The 22818-nt window shown below is 46.2% G+C and overlaps 1 protein-coding gene across 16 annotated transcripts in view; it reads left to right on the top strand.

The window, feature by feature from the left end:
- fynb (FYN proto-oncogene, Src family tyrosine kinase b) overlaps positions 1-22818 on the top strand; it is a 278988-nt gene that overhangs the window by 200018 nt on the left and 56152 nt on the right. For all 16 annotated transcript variants that reach the window (XM_085997844.1, XM_085997842.1, XM_085997839.1 and 13 more), the window contains 3 exons: positions 1203-1472; positions 2912-3011; positions 10400-10498. In XM_085997844.1, the coding sequence (XP_085853970.1) occupies positions 1214-1472; positions 2912-3011; positions 10400-10498 (458 nt within the window). In that variant the 5' untranslated portion in view covers positions 1203-1213. The remainder of the gene's footprint in view (positions 1-1202; positions 1473-2911; positions 3012-10399; positions 10499-22818) is intronic.

The raw sequence follows: 22818 nt of genomic DNA, 5'->3' as shown, positions 1-22818 counted from the left end.
AATATTATGGGTTGCAATGTGTCTAGGTGTAAATAAGTGTACAACTAAATTACCAGCTTCATGTTTCTATTTGGCAAATTAAAGATTTAGATAAACTTGCAAGAAAATACAAATCTGAGTTTATGTTAAAAGTTGCAAAATGTGTTCTGGGTTGCCGTATCTCTGAGGACTGTCGAGACTGGTATCAGTCCTACTCCGCAGTCAGCTAGGAGTAAGTGCAATCCAACCAAATGTGAGGTGCAGGATAGCCACTTTTTCCTTCTTGCCGGAATTGCATGTTGTTTTATCTGGCTGAGAATGGATGGCCCTATTCCAACCAACACCAGCAAGTTCAAGTGAGGAGAAGTAGTCATAGAAACATAGAACATAGAAGATAGGAGCAGGAGTAGGCCATTCAGCCCCTCGAGCCTGCTCCGCCATTCAATGAGATCATGGCTGATCATCCAAATTCAGTACACTGTCCCTGCTTTCTCCCCATATCCCTTGATCCCTTTAGCCTTAAGAAATATATCCAACTCCTTCTTGAATATATTTAATGAATTGGCCTCTACTGCCTTCTGTGGTAGAGAATTCCACAGGTTCACCACTCTCTGGGTGAAGAAATTCCTCCTCATCTCAGTCCTAAATGGCTTACCCCTTATCCTTAGACTGTGACCCCTGGTTCTGGACTCCCCGACCATCGGGAACATTCTTCCTGCATCTAGTCTGTCCAGTCCTGTCAAAATTTTATAAGTTTCAATGAGATCCCCTCTCATTCTTCTAAACTCCAACGAGTATAAGCCCAATCGACCCAATCTCTCCTCATACGTCAATCCTCATAATCTCAGACTTGTGCCTTTTTGATTGGGAACTAAACGATCAGCTCCATAAACTATTGGTTATTCGCCATGCTGCACCTGGAATCTCTCAACATTAATTAATTTACAATGCCATTGGCAATATGCAAATTTTAGCTCCTAAAAGTAGCTGGCTATTAACGTGGTGGCACTAGAAATCATAAAGCACTTGCCCTACCACTAATGCAATGGGGCTGGAGTGGAATTCGAGCGATATTCCAGGTGTGCGCTCTGTTGCTATCCAGATGTTCTTGTGCTTTAGTTGGAGCCATGTGCTAAAATGAGTTTGCCCTACCAATGATAGGAACCAATGCCATTTATGCAAATTGCCAAAGACTGTTGTCATTGGGTTTTTTTCTCTCCCAGGTGTTTAGATAATGGGCTGTGTGCAATGCAAGGACAAAGAGACAACAAAAGCAGCAGTGGATGAGAGGGCCGGTTCCATTCCCCAGAACCCAGGCTATCGGTATGGGCCCGACCCTTCTCCTCAGCACTATCCCAACTTCGGTGTTACGGGGATTCCAAATTACAACAGCTTCCATGGAACAAGTGGGCAAACACTGACCGTCTTTGGTGGTGTTCATTCCTCCACTCACACGGGGACGCTGCGTACTCAAGGCGGAGGAACGTTAACCGGTAGGAGAAACACCCACATGGTGCTAACTTTTTGCTTTTGTTTTTTAACAATTTGTTTTCCTTAATGGTACCATGCTTTAATGAAGACCCCTTGTGTTGAGCAACCCTTCCACCACAACAAAGCATTCTTTCTGCTTGAAGAAAATGGCATAAACTGGTGAACAACTTGCTTTCTTTTACTGTTGTGCAGCCAGTAGTTTTTATTTAATGATTTACTGTACAAATGATTTATACGGTACAAACCATTGTTATACTGTGCAAACTATGGTTGTACTGTGCAAACCATGGTTGTACTGTAGAGATGCTCCTTGGGACGTTTTACTACGTTAAAGGTGCTATATAAATGCAAGTTGTTATGTGGAGGAAGTATAATGTGAACAATTAGTTAAATATTTAAACAATATTACTCAGGTCAGTAAAGTGTCATTTGTTTCACTCGTATGTTTAAATATATTTTTAACTTGCAAATTCAGGTCAAGTGGTTGGAAATGATTCTACCTGATCATACAGCTGAGTTCCAGCATCACCTATAAACGTGTCATTGCACTACTAATACTGGTCTGACTGGTATCTGTGTAGAGTGATGCGCAAGTGGTGGAGTTGAGTTACACTGCCGCCTGCACCTGATACTCTGCTCAGTAAGGAGAGCGCTCTGCACGTGTGTTTCCACCTTACGGCCAACTCCCCTCTAATATTAGGAGAGAGTAAGTGGAGCTCCTCTCCCAACACAAACTTCAAAAGTGACTTTGCAAATTGTCTACAGGAATCCACTGAAATCCTGGGCACTCCTTGAATGTGGCTTCACACTAGGCTGGAGTTATACTGCACTCTGTAAAACACGTGAAAAGCTACAAAACACAAGCTGCTAAAATGATCAACTCGGGTGCATGGAGCAGGACGTTTGCGGAAGACCATTGATGAAGGGGAGGTGGGCTGTGAATGCCTCCTCAGGGCCATACTATGAGCATTGCTGCGATTACGCTGTGCTGCAACTACAGGAAACTTTCGATTTACCGGCACCTAAATAACCGGAAATCTCGGTTAACCGGCAAAATTCAGGAGTAGGTTCAGGTAACTTTTATTACATGCCTTCCTCCATTTGTTGCTGTGCAAGGGTGTGGCTGCAGCTGTTGCTAAGCTACAGAGATGCTTGCAACTTGTGGCCATTGTTCTGAAGCTGTGGGTTTGTTGCTTTATACGGAGCTCTCAGCTCCGTATCTTTTACTATAGCTTGCGGTTATCCGGAATTTTTGATGAACCGGCAGCACGTCGGTCCCATCCGTGCCGGATAAAAAAAGTTTCCTGTATATATTAAAATTGACTGTTTTTGTATACTGTGTAAGGAGATACTGAGCACTAAAGAATGAGCTGTGGTGTATAGTTTTATTCCGAGCCATGATCATGCTGCTGACGGATATCCTTTTGCTTCCTGTCTGCAGTTGGGGTAACCCTTTTTGTGGCCCTGTACGACTACGATGCCAGAACGGATGATGACCTTAGCTTTAGAAAAGGAGAAAAGTTTCAAATTCTTAATAACACGTGAGTACCGAGAGAGAGAGAGACTAATACTGGAGAAACCACAGCTCCAGTCTTTGTGAAATGTTACTTTCTTCGCCCAATGGTGAGGCTTCTGCACAGTTCAGATGAGCAGCATAAATGATTCCCTGTGATCATCATCTGCTGTGGTCGTGCACCATTTCCCATCAGTTAGGAAGCCAGATTCCTCATTGGTTGGTCTATATTCAGTATCCAATTTTCTTTTAAATAAAACATTAAAAGGAATCATTAATGTCTGCTGGCACTATGGTAACAGCTGTTTAATCTGACTTGTACAATAAAGGAATTTAAATGTGGAACTCACTGCCAGTTGGAGTAATGGAAGCAGGTATCATTGACGCATTTAAGGGGAGGTTTGATGCATACATGAGGGTGAAGGGAATAGAGGGATACGGGGTTAGGGTGGAAGAGGTGAATAGAGAGGGAAAGAGGCTCATGTGGATTATAAATACCAGCATTGACCAGTTAGGGCGAATGGCTTGTTCTGTGCTGTAGATTCAATGTAATATATTGAAATCCATCATAGCAGTTAAATGCCCTCCTGCACCTTTCCCACTGCTCCAAGATGCAGCTCTGACAAAATAGTAGACCTGAAATGACGCTGTAGGATACGCCGAGCTCCCCTTTACACTTTCCCCCATTGTAGCGGAGGAGTGAAATCATTCATTCCAATCTAGTTGACGCCTTTGCTGGAGAGGGATTCAGAACAAATATTCAAAGTGTTTACACGTTCAGCCTTCCACAATTTCATTTTATTGATCTTATTTTTTTGAATCGGTAAACTTCAGATACAGTGTTTAATGTTTCTTCCCTGGGCGGAGCTGCGTTTGAAGCTGTCCTTGAACAAATCGCAAAATACTGCAGATGCTGAAAATCTGAAACCAGGGCAGAAAACGCTGGCAACACTCGGCCGGTGAGGCAGCATCTGTGGAGACATTTACCGTGACAAAAGTTCCATAGCCAAGACTTGCTGTCTATTTTATCAACAGATACTGCCTGACCACTTTCAAAACAGAATTGGATATAAACTTGAAAAGGAAATAAATTCAGGGTTAGGGGGAAAGGGCGGGGGAGTGGGACTAATTGGATGGCTCTTTCAAAGAGCCGGCACGATGGGCCGAATGGCCTCCTTCTGTGCTGTCTGATTGCATGTATCTTTGTCTGCAATTACCACAATGTTTATGTGGTTATAGACTGTTCGATTCCCACCTGTATTGTCGAGTATAAAGTAAATTTGATATCTGCGTGTCCTCATTTTTCTCTGGGCCGACGCTCTCCACAGTCCTCCTTCGAAAACTTAGTGATGTTTTTTGGGCAGTAACTTTCTTAATAGGAGAAATCACGTGCCTGTTTCCTGCAGATGGGTGCAAGCTGTTTTCTTCCAAAGATGACGGTACAATCCATTCCATCCATTTAATTACAAGAAATTAAAAAACACTGGTTATTTCTACAGTGACCATTATAAAACTTGAGATGTAATGGTGAATCTGTACAAAAATAAGACCACAGTTGGAGCACTGAGTGCAGTTTTTTGGGCTCCACATTATACGAAGGATGTTGAGGCAATAGAGAGGGTACAGCACAAGGATGCTGCCTATTATAAGGAAATACAAATACAAAAAGATTTGAAAAAATTGGGGCTGTTTTCATTAAAACAGAGGAGATAATGGGATAACTTGATTTAAAATTATAAAGGGATGGGACAGAGTAGATGGAAACTGATTGTTTCCAGTGATTGAGGGCTCTAGAACGAGAGGACATCAATATACTATTAAATGCAAGAAATTTAGGACAGAGAGCAGGGGATACTTTTTTAACACAGAGGGTTGAGAGGCTGTGGAGAAGATAGTGATTGCAGCAGAGAGCGCGCCAACATTTAAGAATAGGTTAGATTGGTGGTTGGAGGACAGAAGATGACAGGCACATTGGATGAGGACAACTGCTCATGGGGAGGATAAACAACACCTGACTGGCCCGTTTCTGTGTTATATTTTCTATTGTTGGCCATTTTCTACAGCGATGCCCATGGTTGTTCAAGTACAGTGAGTGAAGAGGCTTTTTAAAGAGCAAAGTGGGTTGAGTCATCGTCCGGGTGATGAAAGAATTTGAGGTTCAGGCAAAATAACAAACCAGTTCAGAAGGAATCATTCCCCAGTGTCACTACACCAGTGCAACTTTCTGTTGCCAATGCAGGATAGTCCCTGCTGCCTGGAGCAGCTGGCTGAAGCTGATTCTTCCCTCCCTGGTTGATGTCATCCCAGGTGTCGCTGCTCCATCCAGCCTATGTGACAGAGGTTTACATGGTTACCCAAAGCAACACAGTAAACAAAGACTTTTTTTTTTCATCTGCAAGCTAAAACCCAGAGGAACCAGCCGTCTGTGATGGTGTTTTGTTTCTGAGCAAGTTTTGTCCTCAACTTGACACTGATGCTTTTTGGTTTTCTATGAAGTGATCCGTGCCGACACTGAGATGTAGCCCCATTTCACCCCACCCCTCAAAATATAGCCTCCAAGTCGGCTGAAAGAGCTGACCAGCCCAAACTCTGGGCTTCATTGCAGTTGCTCGTGGTATTGAGATGTGTCATCTGCCTCAGTAGTCACTTGTGGTGAAGGATTCCAGTAACCATCTGGGGCACTTGCAACTGGAAAAGACAAAGAATGGTGACTTTTGCTTCCTGTCCATGGAGTGCACCACCATCACAACCCTGAGTTTTGTGCCCATGACTATCTGGTGGGATGTCCCATTGTCACAGGAGTACCAAATCATCCTTGATGAAACAAATCGAACAGCTACCCTCCTTAGTGCTGCAGATTGACTATACATAGATTACATGGGAAGATTTCTTTCTGTGTCTGTGTGTGATTCATTTTTTTTCTCCTCTTCCTCTCTCGCATCTCACAGAAACCAGGAGCAGATGTGTTCAAGGAAGTCCCATGGCCTCCAATACATCTGCCTAACTACTTGCCTGATACAAAACAAGCCCCTTCAAACACATGCGTCCTTCCCATGAAGTAGCATTTTCATTTCACCGAGATTGCTGTTCACCAGTTATTCAGTTCCTCATTCATGAAATCACATTTCATTGATTGCTCTGCGACTCTTGCAGGATAGGGTTACTCTAATATGAACCATGAATTCTTGATGGAATTCATTGAACTCATGACCAGTGTTGGATACCATCTCTCTTGTTTCTGCTTATCTCTTTAGCGCCAGATGCATAGTCACGTTGCATAGACACACTGAGCAAAACCAGCTGACTTTCATCAGTTTTGGCCATCTAAGATTTTGAAGATATGTGAAATCTGTTGAATATTTAATACAAGGGCCAGCTCAAATATTAAAAACAGAAGAAATTTCATAAACGCAGATGAATTTCTAAAGCACAAAGCAAGAACAGGAACAGCTGCATTATGATGTGGGATGAAAATTAAATTTAAAAAGTTGATTATGCATTATCCTCCATCTTGAGCAAGTTGAGTAACTGAGGGAGGGAAATCACCGTGGGCACATGTTGAAGATACTTTGAGACTGAAGCTAACCTTTTTTTCCTGTTCTCTCTTTGTAGCAACCTGATTGTTTTCCTGTGTGCGTGCAGACACACTCGTGCTCTCGGTTTTTCTTTCTCTTTCCCCCTCTCACCTTTCTCTCCTCTCTTGCTTTTTCTCTCTTTCTCTGGCTTTTCTCTCTGTCTGGCTTTTCTCTCTCGCTTTTTTCTCTCTCGCTTTTTTCTCTCGCCTTTTTTCTCTCTCGCTTTTTTTCTCTCGCTTTTCTCTCTCTCACTGGCTTTTCACACTCTCTTGTGCTTGCACTCTCTCGCATTTCTCTCTCTTGCACCTCCCTCTCTCTCTCTCTTTGTCGCAGTGGGGAAAGGCAAGAGGGGAAGGTTAGAACAGGAGTGCCCAGAAAAGCCTGTGGTGTCTCAGATTTGAAGCTCGAGGATTCTGGGCAGGCTCATCAAATAAATATCGATGGCACCAACAAACACGAGATGGCTCAAGTAAAGGAGTGAGATCAACAACACAGCTGGGAACGCAGTCGCGATAGGCAATTCAATAGTTAGTGGCGCCGACGCAGTCTCTTACAGTCAGCACTGACTATCCCGGATGCTTTGTTGCCTCTCGGATACTAGGGTTAGGGACATATTGAATAGACTGGAAAAGATGTTACAACGAGAGGGTGAGGGTAATCAGTTATTGTGGTCCATGTAGGTAAAGAAAGGTCTGAAGCCCCCCAAGATTCATTGAGATTAGGAAACCAGTTTAGGAGCAGGTCTTTAGAAGTGGTAATCTCAACATTTCTTCCTGTCCTTCCCTGTTCAAGCACATGGGTGAGGAAGATTAGGGAAACCAATGCACGGGTGAAAATGTGTTGTCAGGAAGAGGGATTGCCACTAGTCCTGGGACAGTTGGGAGGTTGGGCTAAATTTGAATAGGTTAAATAATGAAACATTTAAATGAGGAAAGAGGGCACCAATCAGAGTCAGCTAATATTGAAGGGAGAAAGAGATGAGACTAATTATGCAGAAAACAAGTTAGCAAGAGCGATATGAACCGAGGAATAAAATCAAATGGACCGGTTATAAATGGGGAATAGACTCAAGTAAATGTAAAGGGTAGTTTAGACAAAAAAAAGGGGAAAAGGAGTAGTGATTTTTTGAAAGATCAAGCGCATGTATTGCAATGCGTTGCTGTCCCACATCTCCACAGTATGTTCAGCTCAGAGTTCTAACCTGGTCGAGTACTGTATTTTTCATCTCAATACTAACTTGATTTGTGGACGAATGCCAGTTTTGTGAGCTGGAAAATAACCCATTTTTTTTCTATAAATGTAGCAAAAATACAGTTGTGAAATTTTTTTTTAAAGTAGATTTGTAAAAGCCAAAAGACTAAAATGCAATCCGATTTATCCATATTCGTTCTCTGTCTTAGAAAGCCCAAATGATTGTAACTAACTGGCCCAAATAAAGTACATTGGTTCCTTTTAATTGACTATTGCTGAAATAAACCACAGAAACCGGCAGTATTAATATCTGATTTCTGGTGTAGCTCCTCGGCCCTTTTTTTGAATCGGGCACCACATTCCTCCAGCGCTGCGTGTTCTCGGAGTGGGTGCTGTATATGTTCGAGGTGCAGATTGCCAAGTAGTTACCGAGTGCTGCTTCCTCCCACACAATATAAGTGTGCTGTTCAAAATGCCTTCTCCGCCCACTTCACTTAGACTAGAGAATGCTCTGGCAATCAACCTTGACAAACAGCCACCAATGGCATTTTTACAAGCAGTTGGCAATTTTTTTTTGAACTTCACATCTATCCCACACATCCACTTTTGTTTTGAGTGAGGAAATTGATGCAGTAATTCTGTACAGCTCGCAGGGCTCAATGAGTCAGGGACATACTTGGGGGTATTTTCTTCTGCAGCTATTCTCGGATGTAAAAAGCTGTGGAAAATTGCTACAGGGATTTAGGATGATGGACAGTGGTGCGTGCCAGGGGTTACAATTAAACTGAGTCGACCTGCTAGGGAGGTGGGAACGGTGGGGTGGGGGCAGAGGCTGGAGCTGATCCGGGGGGGAGGGGCAGAGGCTCGGGGGGGGGGCGGGCAGAGGCTGGAGGTGATCGGGGGGCGGGCAGAGGCTGGAGGTGATCGGGGGGAGTGGCAGAGGCTGGAGGTGATCGGGGGGAGGGGCTGGGGTGATCGGGGGAGGGGCTGGGGTGATCGGGGGAGGGGGAGGCTGGGGATGATCGGGGTGGGGGAGAGGCTGGGGGTGATTGGGGGAGGGGGAGAGGCTGGGGTGATCGGGGGGGAGGGGCAGAGGCAGGGGGGAGGGGGAGAGGCTGGGGTGATCGGGGGGAGGGGGAGGGGGCAGAGGCAGGGGGAGGGGCAGAGGCACGGAGGGGAGGGGGAGGGGCTGGGGTGATCGGGGGAGGCTGGGGGTGATCGTGGGAGGGGGGAGGCTGGGGTTGATCGAGGGGAGGTGGGAGGCTGGGGGTGATCGGGGGTGGGGGGAGAGGCTGGGGATGATCGTGGGAGGAGGAGAGGCTGGGGGTGATCGGGGGGAGGGTGCATGGAGGGAGGTGATAATACTCTTGAAGTTCCATGAACAGCAATGAATGTACATAATCAATGATACACCCAGACCCCCCTATCTCTACTGTTACACCTCCCCTTAACACTGAGGGCCCACTTCTTGGAATTTCCCTGTCACGCAACACACAGCATCATTCCCTTTCTCTGAAGGTTCATCATTGTCAATGGAATAAATGCAGAAAGAGTGTGTCGCTCCAATTTTCTTGTCAACATGTGTCAAAAGACAGAGGACTGGCAGTGAGGGTTTCAGTGGGAAGAAGGTGGGCTGCTGGTGATCATGGAGTCTTCAGTAGGGGTGTCAATGGATAGGTAACTATGTCTGTGAGAAGCTTGGAGTGTCACAATGTGTGTACTGGCATCACGTTCAACATTGAGATATTGTGCCAAGATGTCAACTCGTGAATCAGTTGGGTTTTTACGACAATCCGACAGCCTCGTGGTCACTTTTACTGGTATCCTATTTTAATTTCTGGACTTTTAAAACAGAATTCAAATTCGCAAACTTTCACGGTGGGATTTGAACTGGCGTTCTCTAGATTATTAGGCTAGGCTTGTGGATTACTGGTCCAGTAAATAATCTGTACCCCTGGTTCAGGCTCTCTTTCTGCAGGTTCTCCTCCTCTCCTCTCCTTTGCCCCTTCTGCTTCCACCTCCCCTTTAAGCTGCTACAGGCCTTTAAATCCCGTAGCAGCCTCCGGGTTTCCGTTCCCAGGTGCATGTGCACCCAATTGCTGGCCGGTCTCCAGGGGTGGGTGGGGGGGGGGGGGAGGAAGCATGGTCATAATTATGGAAATGAGCTGACCCCGGAAAATCTGCTGGGGTCAGAGGGCAGGGTGGAAGTCCATGTCCACTGTACTTCCGCTGGCATTGAGAAGTCTAGGCCTTAGTACAGATTTTCCTGTCACATTTTGTTGCGATTCTTGCTTTTGTCCCTCAGCTAAGCCCTGATTAGTCACGTCTCTGAAGACACCACCTTGTCATTATGATCCTAAATTTAGTGCCTCTAAAATTAGGCAGCGAGCCTCGGACACCTTTTACAAGAAAAACATCATTGAGTAATTCAGAATAGGTACAATGTAAAGACAGATGGGTTTGAGGTTTACTGTGGTCACTGCGAGACTGTTGTTACGTTTCAGGTTAAATTGCATATTTGAATAAAGAATAGTCAGCGGTCCCATTGTTGCTACTGATAATCACCGTGTTGAATCCTTCGTGTCACCTGCATCTCTGCTCTGTTCCTTTTGAGTGTTTTATGTTATGACGTTTCTCTCTCTCTCTACAGAGAGGGAGACTGGTGGGAAGCCCGGTCCTTGCAGTCCGGAGGAACAGGATACATTCCCAGTAATTACGTGGCTCCAGTCGACTCCATCCAGGCAGAGGAGTAAGTTTGAATTTGCTTTGGCGTGAAGGGGACGTTAATGAGGGTTGCCAACCCTCCAGGATTGGCCTGGAGCCTCCAGGAATTGAAGGTTAATCTCCAGGACGCTGCTGGAGAAAAATCACTGGAGCTTCAAACAAAAAATGTGGGATTTCTTTGGACACTTTTGTTCCTTAGTTATAAAACTATTGGAGATGGTGGGGGTGGGGGGGGGGGGTGGTGCTGTTTGGGCGATTGGAGGTGGGTGGACATTTGATGGAACCTCCAGGAATATGTCCAACCAAAGTTGGCGACCCTCATATTAATGGAACTGAATTGTCTTAACAGAAGATAAAATGTTGGTTTTATATTGATCTGTCCCAGCATTTTCATTTGTAAGTGTTCTTTTTTTAAAAGGCTCATGTTTTCATTAGCCCTTCCCCCTCGAGTGTATATGAATGCCGCCACTTGTGCAGAAAGGGTTAATTGACTAAAGCTGGAAATTGCTTTCGACGGTATTAGTGGCCAAAGATTTAATGCAGATGTCCAGATGTGAATGCCTCATTTAAAATAACACAGGCCTGTTATAAGAACACTGACGTCGCCGACAGTAGCTATAATATGTTTGTCTTGTCTGACTCAAACTATTTCAAACTAATAAAAGCTAACCAGTGGTGTCCATAACATTCCGCTCAATATTGAAGGCATCCTCAAGATTTTAAAAAAAAGATTTGTCTTCTCCCTCCTCCCTTCAGGAGTTAATTCATTAATTAATTAATTAAAAATGACAGCAATCCCTGGATAGGCTGAGGCTCATTCATTTTTTTTTGCTGGGAGCAAGATTCACAACTTCTGAAGATAAATCCGTTTTCCAGTCTCGGAGAAAATTCTAGTGTTTTGATCTGAACATCAGAGGTGTCTGACACAGACGGCAATGAGTCGCCAAAAGACTGTCTTCTAAGGCACCCCGCTGGAACTTTTGGAAATCTAGCAGAAAGCTGCTGTTTAAAATAATGCGATTGGCTGATGGAAAAGCGAGGGCATCAAGTTCAATGCACTGGCTGAGCTTGATGTATTTGGGTTACGATGTATAGGTATATATTATGTTTATATATAATTTATGTATTCATTACCTAGTCGTACAGCATCATTTTACATCACTGGCCCTTATACTTCTGTCGACATAATTCCCCAGTGCCTGGGTTAAGTGTACTGCCTCGTGTGGAACTGGGCTTTAAAGACCAAAAAGATCCCAGGTTCCACCCCTGATCTCTGCTGTGTCAGCTGGCCTTATTTGGGGAAGCAGTAAGGGCACTACACAAAATTCTTAACGGGCTTGACAGGGTAGAGGCAAGGAGGATGTTTCCCCTGGCTGGGGAGTCTAGAACCAGGGGTCACTGTCTCCGATTTAAGGGGTCGGCCATTTAGGACTGAGATGAGGAGAAATTTCTTCACTCAGAGGGTGGTGAATCTTTGGAATTCTCTATCCCAGAGGGCTGTGGATGCACAGTCGTTGAGTATATTCAAGACCAAGGTCGATAAATATTTGTGGACTAAGGGAATCACGGGATATGGGGATAGTGCGGGAAGGTGGAGATGAGGTAGAAGATCAGCCACAGTCTTGTTGAATGGCGGAGCAGGCTCGAAGGGCCAAGTGGTCTACTCCAGCTCCTATTTCTTATGTTCTTACGCGATTGGCCACAGCATCGCTGTGCTACGAAGGGGAGAATGTAGCCAGTCAGGGTTGCTGCTCCTGATTGCTGTGCAGTGACTCCAGGAGATTGACTTGAAAAGACCCCACTACAGCGTAATAATCATTTAGAAGTACAAAGGTGACATGGCCACTACTGTACTGTTTAAAGGGGAGATAAACACTTGGGAAGTAAGGATATGAAAAGATGCAAGGGATTGGGATTTTTACAAAAATGGCAGCACAGGCTCGATGGGCTGAATTGCTGCCTTCTGTTCCTATGTGAGGGATTTTAAGAATAATGAAAGCAAAGTTCACCATTGTTCTCCAACAGCAGAATGTCTGAGTAGAGCCATTGAGCTCCAGGAGTTCTGCGACTGGTAAGATGGACACTACTTGTGAGATGTAGAGTTTTCACACTTACGAAAGCATTGCTGAAATTCTCCATCACCTGTCTGGTATCTCCAGTGGATGTTTAAAAATATTAGCTATGATCTTGTTAGGTCGCTGTTCATACTCTCAGGACAACACTAAATAATTTGTAATATGTAAATTAAAATATTTGCAATGGGCAGCAAAAAAACCTTACAAATATTGCCTTGGTACTCCACTAAGTCAAAGAAAGTGGCTGCTTGTGATGGAGAGGTTTGTTTTTGTTTTGGAACATAATCTTTGCTGCATTGCTAGGTGAAGATGCTGTTAATTAAAATCGCACAGTATGTGGCGGATCAAAGTCTGGAGGGCCTTGTCTCGGAGGTAATGCGTTCAATACTGTGTATCTGTCTCCGGTTGATGCACGTTTAGGGTTTTTATGCTAATTATTCTGCTCTGGGTCGGAGCCACTGGCCCACTCCTGAAAATGGAACTCCCTACCCCCGCCCGCCCCAGATATCAGAGTGGGCTGAATAAGTGGGTAAATAACCAAGATCCAGGAGATGAACAGGGAACCTTTGTCATTGTCCTCCGGCTCTCATGTCTGTCATGCACCACCATGTGATCTCCTTCGCTCGTGAGTAGAATACCGACCGTGGCTCGGGTTAGAAACGACTAAACAAGTTTCTCCATGATAAAACCAGTAAAAGAAAAATACAGTAATTCTGAACATTAACATTCTCAAAATCAAAACAAGGGCACTTCTCCTGGATTAACCCTCAACTCTAAAAGTGGCATTTGAAATGCGCTTCATTGTATTTCTTAACATGGCTATCCACTACCACAGAGCCCACTGACTAATGTGTAGTCTCTGCTGGCTTCAAACTGACCGGTAGGTTGAGTCCCAGCGACCAGATCCCCGGGGTTGGGTCCCAGCGACCAGATCCCCGGGGTTGGGTCCCAGCGACCAGATCCCCAGGGTTGGGTCCCAGCGACCAGATCCCCGGGGTTGGGTCCCAGCGACCAGATCCCCGGGGTTGGGTCCCAGCGACCAGATCCCCGGGGTTGGGTCCCAGCGACCAGATCCCCGGGGTTGAGTGCATTTGAGCCAGGAGGAGCAGGAGTATTTCCCCCAGGGCCAGCAAGCTGTCTCCATTCGATCGGGCCCCCTCCCTGCGTTGACGACCCCCCGCCCCCAGACTTACCTGACATCCGCTCCCCGGCTGATTTCCAGTCTGACCGACAACGAGCCTGACAATCGGGCTGACCGTCGGGCGGGAAACTGCTGAAAAAATTGGGCAGGACGCGCGGGAAAGCCCTTGCCTCCGGATTTCCGGGCCGAAAAGCCGCTCTCTTCCCGGGCCCAAGTAAATATCGGGGCGCACGTGTCCGCCTCGTCCTGAGGGGTAAATGTCCCCCAGCTCGAAGTATATTCTCTACCGCTCTCAAAATCAGCCCACAACAGCTCACTTTCACCCTGGTGTGTGCTGTGATCAGCAAGACAAGAATATCCAATAAATAATGTGCTGCACCCACTTCACACATGTATTGCGCGTGTCATCGAGTTATAGAGGAGAGGAGAAGGTGTCCGCACATAAAAGGGCTGAATCTTGGCAAACTCTGCACGCTCAACCAAAAAAAAATTAACAACCTGAAGCATGATGAAGTGTCGTGAAAGTTCGGCATTTCAGCAGTGATAATTTGATATATCTCTGGGAATGTGCTTGCTGCTTGTGCCATCTAATCATCCCTGGTTGTTTTAACTTATCAATTTTCACTGAATGATGACTAAACTGATGCCGTGACATTGTGCACTTGTGTTTACAAACCTCGTACAGTCAAATCCATTGCATGGGGATGACGCTGACCCTTTACAAACGGCAGCTCTGGCTCCTGCCGATGTTTTCATTTAAACGTTTAACATTCAGTATTAAACCTCAACTGTTGCCATTTTGCCATCTGTCTACACATTTAAATGTTGAATGGCCGACTCCTGCTCCTATTTCTTATGTAACTTGCTGGTAGCATCTTCAGACTGTCATCCTTTGTGGGATTTGCCCCATGAGATGCAGAGCGGGTAACGGATGAGCTTTGGTGAAGACACTAATGCATCGGGAGCTGCCGTCAGTTTATCGGTGTCGTCTCGCCTCCGAAACGTGGCTCTGTCTTCATGCACACTCCCAACCGCTGCTGAGGTTAGGATGCTGGCCGATTTAGGATGGCAATAGGTTAATGCTGTACCTGCTGCAAGAATCGCCCCTCAATGTCTGGTGGAAGATTTTTACATTGGGCGTTATAATTTTTCATGGTGGAATGAGGAAGCTGTATTTAGTAGCGTAGACACTGGCGGGGTTAGGGCGGCAGGCGCTAGCTCACAGACACCAGTTTCCTGGAATTCAAATGAAATGAGTGTCGGTGTAAAAGTGCCTTTAGCTTAACACGCAGCACCGCAATGAGAGAGGACAGGACCCTTACTGCTGTCTCATTGCAAAGGGTTATGATTACCTCGGATAGCCTTTTTGTCTCGCCGTGTCCTCGTTGAACAATTTCTTTTTTTAAATCTAAGCAGTGAAAGCTTTGATACCGTCTTTGGGAGGGACTGGCTCAGAAGGGCGACTGAACCTGAAACTGTAAAGAAAGTCAGTTGACACACAGCGATGAAGATGGCACACTACTGGGCCTGTACAGTACAGCAGGCACCTCAAAACACTGGAGAAGTATCACCAACGCTGCCTCTGCAAAATCCTGCAAATCCATTGGCAGGATGGGTGCACCAATGTCAATGTTCTGTCTCAGGCCAACATTCTCCGTATTGAGGCATTGATCACGCTCAATCAGCTCCGATGGATGGACCACGTTGTCCGCATGCCTGATACAAGACTCCCGAAACAAACACTCTACTCCCAGCTCCGTCACGGCAAGCGATTTCCAGGAGGGCAGAGAAAACACTTCAAGGATGTCCTCAAAGCCTCCTTCGAAAAAATGTAACATCCTCATCGGGGGGAGAAATTGGGTGAGTAGCGCCACCTGTTAGCGCCTAAAGAGGCAGTCAGTGGCTGTAGCGCCACTGGCTGCGTCTCCGGCGATATTCAGTAGGGGCGCTAATGGTGGCGTTAGGCATTTGCGCTGCGCACACCGATGACGTCATCGGTGTGCGCAGTGCCCCATTCGTGCCCCGTTCGCGATATTTGATAGCGAACGCCGCAGTTGCGCCGCTCGCTACCCGCGCCCAGTTCACGGGGCCTTACTGTGCCGGCAGCAGCGCAAGTTAAGGTGGAGGTGCGGGGAGGCCGCTTTTTCGGCGGCCGCCTGCCAGCACCTCCGTCCCCGGCCTCCTAACCCCCCCCCCCCCCGCGGCATTGCCGGCTGTTTCCCGAGAGCCCGGCACTTCTCCTTGGTGCCGGGCTCATTTGCCGGCACTCGCGATCAGGGATCGCGCTGTTGCAGGCACCTCCCCCTTAACAGTGGGAGGAAGGCCTGCAGTACCGCAGCGTGCCGTGCCGCAGCGTGTGGCGCTGCGGCACGTTGCGCTGCGATAATCAGTTTCAGCGCCCTAAGAGGGACGCGGAGCGCCTCGCGCCTCGCCCCGTCTCCCTCGAGGGGCACTGAAACTGAATTTCTGGCGATCGGTATCACTCCGATCGCTGCACTAAATCCTGCGCTCAGCCGACTTTTGCGCCACTTTGGCGCCCCAACCCAATTTCTAGGCCATCGACTCTTGGGAATCCCTGGCCCAAGACCGCTCAAATTGGAGGAGAAGCATTCGAGAAGGCGCCGAACACTTTGAGTTTCTTCGTCTGGAGCACGCGGAGGCCAAGTACAAACAGCGAAAGGAGCATCTGACAAACCAAGCACTCCACCCACTCGTCCCTTCAACCACTACCTGCCCCACCTGTGGCAGAGTCTGTAGATGCCGCAAAGGCCTCATTAGTCACCTTCAAACTCACAATATTGGAGTGGAAGCAAGTCATCCTAGACTCCGGGGGACTGCCTAAAAGAGAGATGGGTCTGTCTCTGCTGATATTAACACATCTTACGCATGTGGTCAGGTGCAAGAGTTTCCTCAGGCCAGTACCAACTGGCTGCGAATACTCTCTATTTAAACCAAAACATTTTAAAATGAGCAGAATAAGATTGAGCAAAGTAACCTCTGTTAATATTCATTTACAATTCTTTATAATTGTTGTCTGGAAGAAGGGGTCCTGATTGAGGATTCCATACTTTAATCTTCCCACCGAGCTGCCAGACCATCCGGGATTAATTCACATTTGTCAACTGTTAAGCAGGTTTAAGCTGAGTATTGCTCAGTCTTTTTTTAATCCCCAAACTGCCCCACACACCCTCAGTTCGAAAGAGCACTTAGTAAAACTGCCCGTTTTCCCCCACCCGCTTCCTCATAAATATCGAGGCCATAGAGTACAAAAGCAAGGAAGTTATGCTAAGCATTTATAAATCACTGGCTAGGCCTCAGCTGGAGTATTGTGTCCAATTCTGGGCAGCACACTTTAGGAAGGATGTTAAGGCCTTGAAGAGGGTGCACAGGAGATTTACTAGAAGGGTACCAGAGATGAGGGACTTCAGTTATGTGGAGAGACTGGAGAAGCTGGGATTGTTTTCCTCAGCAGAAAATGTTAAGGGGAGATTTAATAGAGGTGTTCAAAATTATGAAGGATTTTGATGAGAGTGGATAGCACATTTAGTGAGTTGGTCACACCGCAGGTTAAGGCCAGCGTAGACAGTACATGGGTGACCAAAAGGCAGAGCAAGGGCAGGAAGGTAGTGCAGAAATCCCCTGGGGTTGTCTCCCTTAGCAACAGGTTCACCGCCTTAGGTACTGTTGTCGGGGGGGGTGACACATCGGGGGAAGGCACCAGCAGCCAGGCTCATGGCACCATGACTGGCTCTGTTGCAAAGAAGGGAGGGAAAAAGAGTGGCAGGGCTATAGTAATAGGGGATTCGATTGTAAGGGGAATAGATAGGGGTTTCTGTGGTCGCGACCGAGACTCCAGGATGGTATGTTGCCTCCCTGGTGCAAGGGTCAAGGATGTCTCGGCGCGGGTGCAGAACATTCTGGAGGGGGAGGGGGAACAGCCAGTTGTCGTGATACATGTTGGTACCAACGACGTAGCTAAAAAAAGGGAAGAGGTCCTACAAGTAGAATTTCGGGAGTTAGGTGCCAAGCTAAAAAGTAGGACCTCGAAGGTAGTAATCTCTGGATTACTACCAGTGCCACGTGCTAGTAAGAGTACAGAGAACAGGATAGTTAGGCTAAATACGTGGCTTGAGCAGTGGTGTAAGAGGGAGGGTTTTAAATTTTTGAGGCATTGGAACCAGTTTTGTGGTAGGTGTGACCTATACAAAAGGGACGGTCTACACCTGTGCAGAGATGGAACTGATGTTCTCGGGGTAATTTTTGATAAAGCAGTTCGGGAGCATTTAAACTAGTATGGCAGGGGGCTAGAAACCTATGTAGTGAAATAGAGGAAAGTGAAAGGCAGACAGAAATAAATGATAAAAGGGTGAGGAACAAAAAACAAAGGGCCAAACTAATTCATAAAAAATGTGAGCATAAAAAAAGCCTGAGGGTTTTATACCTTAATGCGAGAAGCATCAGGAACAAGGTAGATGAATTAGCTGTGGAAATAGAGGTTAATAATTATGACCTAATTGGGATTACGGAAACATGGTTGCAGGGTGAGCAGGGCTGGGAGCTTAACATACAGGGGTATTCAGTATTTAGGAAGGATCGACAAAAAAGAAAGGGAGGAGGGGTAGCATTGCTAGTAAAAGAGGGGATAAATGCAATTGAAAGGAAGGATATTAACTCAGTTAATACAGAATCTATATGGGTGGAGCTAAGAAATAGCGAGGGGCGAAAAACATTAATAGGAGTGGTATATAGGCCTCCAAATAGTAAAATAGAGGTTAGGGAGGGCATCACGAGGGAAATTAGAGAAGCGTGCAATAAGAGCACAGCTGTCATCATAGGTGACTTTAACTTACATATAGATTGGACTAGCCTAATCAGTAAAAATAATGAGGAGGAGGAATTCCTTGAGTGTTTGAGGGATGGTTATCTGGATCAATATGTCGAGGAACCAACTCGGGAACAGGCTATATTGGACTGGGTACTGTGCAATGAGAAGGGACTAATCAGTAATCTTGTTGTACGGGGACCCTTGGGTCAGAGCGATCATAACATGATCGATTTCTCACTCGAAATGGAGAGCGAAGAAATTGACTCAGAGACTAAGGTCCTGAATTTAAACAAGGGGAATTATGATGCCATGAGACGGGAACTGAGTAGGTCTGAGTGGACAACGTTCCTGGGAGGACTGGAGGTAGATAAACAATGGCAAACATTTAAAGATAGAATGACAAAATTGCAAAAATTGTTTATACCAATCTGGCATAAAAGGAAATCTAAAAAGGTGACTCAACCGTGGATAACAGGGGAAATTAGAGACAGCATAAAATCCAAAGATAGGGCGTATAAAATAGCCAAAAAAAGCGCCAGAGCGGAAGATTGGGAACAGTTTAAGATAGAGCAAAGGAGGGCAAAGGGCATAATCAAGAGGGGCAAAATAGCTTACGAAAACAAGCTGGCGGAAAATATAAAAACTAACTCCAAAAGCTTTTATAAGTATATCAAAAGGAAAAGACTGGTGAAAACCAAAGTTGGTCCATTGCAGTCAGATACGGGGGAATATATAATGGGAAATAAGGAAATGGCAGATCAACTAAATGCATACTTTGGGTCAGTCTTTACGAAGGAAGACACAAAAAACCTCCCTGGGATATCGGGAAAAATAGGGACATTGGCAAAGGAGGAACTGACGCAAATCAATATCTCTAAGGATATGGTGTTAAGGAAGCTAAAGGGATTGAAGGTGGACAAATCCCCAGGGCCTGATAACATGCATCCTAGGGTACTGAAGGAGGTGGCCCTAGAGATAGCGGATGCACTAAGGATGATTTTTCAGAATTCATTAGACTCGGGAACAGTGCCGATGGATTGGAGGGTAGCTAACGTTACCCCACTATTCAAAAAGGGGGGTAGGGAAAAAGCAGGTAATTACAGACCTGTAAGCCTTACATCAGTTGTGGGCAAAATGCTGGAGTCCATCATTAAGGATGAAATAGCGGAGCACTTAGCAAATGGGGACAGGATAGGACAGAGTCAACATGGATTTACAAAGGGTAAATCGTGCTTGACTAATCTATTGGAATTTTTTGAGGGAGTAACTGGTAGAATAGATGGGGGAGAGCCAGTAGATGTGGTGTACCTGGACTTCCAAAAGGCCTTCGATAAGGTCCCACATAAAAGATTAGCATGGAAAATTGAGGCTCATGGGATAAAGGGGAAAGTTTTGGCGTGGATAGGGAACTGGCTGTCAGATAGAAAACAGAGAGTTGGAATAAACGGCTCATTTTCTGAATGGCAGGCAGTAACAAGTGGGGTACCACAGGGATCTGTCCTGGGCCCCCAGCTGTTCACAATTTACATTAATGACCTGGATCAGGGAGTCGGATGCAGCATTTCCAAATTTGCAGACGACACTAAACTAGGAGGGGGGGTGGGCTCAGAGGAAGAGACCAGGAAGCTCCAGAGCGATTTGGACAGACTGGGCGATTGGGCGGATAAATGGCAGATGCACTATAATGTGGACAAGTGCGAAGTTATCCACCTTGGGTGCAGGAACGGGAGGGCAAATTATTATTTAAATGGCAATAGATTGGGAGAGGGGGAAGTACAGAGAGACCTGGGTGTTCTTGTACACCAGTCACTGAAGGCGAGCATGCAGGTGCAACAGGCGGTCAAGAAGGCAAACGGTATGCTGGCCTTCATAGCAAAAGGGTTAGAATACAGGAACAGGGATACCTTGCTGCAGCTGTACAGGGCACTGGTGAGACCACACCTCGAGTACTGTGTACAGTTTTGGTCGCCTCATCTGAGGAAGGATGTTCTTGCCATGGAGGGGGTGCAGCGGCGATTCACCAGGCTGATACCAGGAATGGCGGGAATGACCTATGAGGAGAGACTATGTAGTTTAGGGATGTACACACTGGAGTTTAGAAGATTGAGAGGGGACCTCATAGAAGTGTATAAAATTCTGACAGGTCTAGACAGACTGGATGCAGAAGGAATGTTTCCCTTGGCGGGTGAGAACAGAACTAGAGGACATAATTTAAGGATAAGGGCTAAACCATTTAGGACAGAGATGAGGGGGAATTTCTTCACTCAGAGAGTGGTGAACCTGTGGAACTCATTGCCACAGAGGGCAGTGTACGCCAGCTCATTAAATATATTTAAGAGGGAATTAGATATATTTCTACGGGCAAAAGGGGTTAAGGGTTACGGAGAGAAGGCGGGGACGGGATACTGAATTAAAGGATCAGCCATGATCTCATCGAATGGCGGAGCAGGCACGAAGGGCCGAATGGCCTACTCCTGCTCCTATCTTCTATGTATGTATCTATGTATGATAGGGAGAAACTGTTTCTACAAGCAGGGCGGTCGATAACCAGAGGACACAGATTTAAGATAATTGGCAAAAGAACCAGGTGGGAAATAACAGTGAGTTGTTGTGATCTGGAATGCACTACCTGAAAGGGTGGTGGAAGCAGTTTCAATAATAACTTTCAAAGGGGAATTGGATAAATACTTGAAAAGGAGAAATCTGTGGGGAAAGAGCAGGGGAGTGGGACTAATTGCCCAGCTCTTTCAAAGAGCCGGCACAAGCACAGTGGGCCGAATGGCCTCCTTCTGTGCTGTATGATTCTATGATTTGGAGAGGGTGGTGAGACAGTCTGTTGCACCCAGAGTTTCTTCAGATTTGCAGTCTCGGCCGCAGTCAGCTGCAGTGACCGTTGAAGAGCAAATTACATCAACACTAACTTGTATTTATATAGAGCCCTAAACGCAGAACAGCATTCCAAGGCACTTCGCTGAGGCATAAGGAAAACACACGCCGAGCCAAGGACGGAGAGATGAGGAGGGGTGGCCAAAAGCTTGGTCAAAGAGGTGGGTTTTGAGGTGGGCCTTAAAAAGGGGAAGAGAGGGGTTGAGAGGCAGAGGGCTTTAGTGAGGAAATGCCGGAGAGTGGGATATATGTCACCGCAGTGTGTGTGTTGGTGGGGGGAGATAATCAAGAGGCTGGAATCCGAAGAGCTGAGAGTTTGGGCTGGAGGTGAAGGGTGGGATCATTGTAGCATTGGAGGAGGTTACAGAGATAGATAGAGAGGCAAGGCCATGGAGAGATTTAAACACAAAGATGACAATTTTAAATTGGCGACATTGGCGGGGCAGGAGCCAGTGTAGATCAGTGAGGAAGGATGTGACCGGCGAGTGGGATTTGGTGCGGGATAGGAGACTGGCAGCAAAGTTTTGGATAAGCTGAAGTTTACGGAGGGGGAATGATGGGAGGCTAGCCAGGACAGCATTAGAATATTCATGTCTCGAGGTGACACAGGCATGAATGAGTGTTTCAGCACCAGCTGGGCTGAGATTTACAAATAAATCTCAAAATGAGACTTGCCTTAACAAAGCTCTTCTTTCAGCCTCTCTTTGTAAAATATGATGGCCATTGGCAGACCCGACCACCTCCATTAACCTTGTACAGCTGAGGTAAATTTGATAAATGCTAACTAAAACGCAAGTGGTCTAGACGTCATTAATTCAGTGCAAGTTGCTGCATCATTATTCTTGGATCCCAATTCATCACTGCAAAGTCAAGCTTTTATTTCCTGATAAGTCTTCCTTTTGCCGAGGTCAGCAGAAAGGACTTTACACATTCCCTAAGTTGCCCAAAACCGACAAGCTGAGTCGAGGAAGGAGCGATTGCGAGAGGTGCCCGATAGCCTAAACCTTAATTGCAACCCTGCCGTCTGCAAAACGTACCAGCAAGAAGTAATCACAGTGCATAAATTAGCCGATTTACTCCACCATCCCCATCCAAGAGTGCAGCAGTAGCCATGACAACCCCAAGTCCCAGTCGCCTAGCCCTCTATCTTCCCCCTGCTGTTGGTCGACAGTAGCAGCAAAGGGTAAACAGGAGCTGGAAGCTGGTCATTCCTCTGTGGAAGAACACGAAAGCTGTTAGCCTTTCAACACAGGTTCTGTGGACCCGCAGATGGACAACTGCACAAGTCATTCTGGATTCGACAAAACCAGGCAAAATGCGACTATGGTGCAAGAACTTTGTATGTAAATTAAAAACTTAGGTTAGTCTTATTCAAAGTGCTTCTCCAACTACTTATGCATGGACTCTATAGACTCTGG

This window comes from Somniosus microcephalus, chromosome 9, assembly GCF_052327205.1.
Source record: "Somniosus microcephalus isolate GS21.2 chromosome 9, FLI_Smic_1.0, whole genome shotgun sequence".
In the NCBI taxonomy this organism is placed as follows: domain Eukaryota; kingdom Metazoa; phylum Chordata; class Chondrichthyes; order Squaliformes; family Somniosidae; genus Somniosus; species Somniosus microcephalus.
The sequence above is the reverse complement of the archived record's forward strand: the minus strand, read 5'-3'. Positions and strand labels throughout refer to the sequence as shown.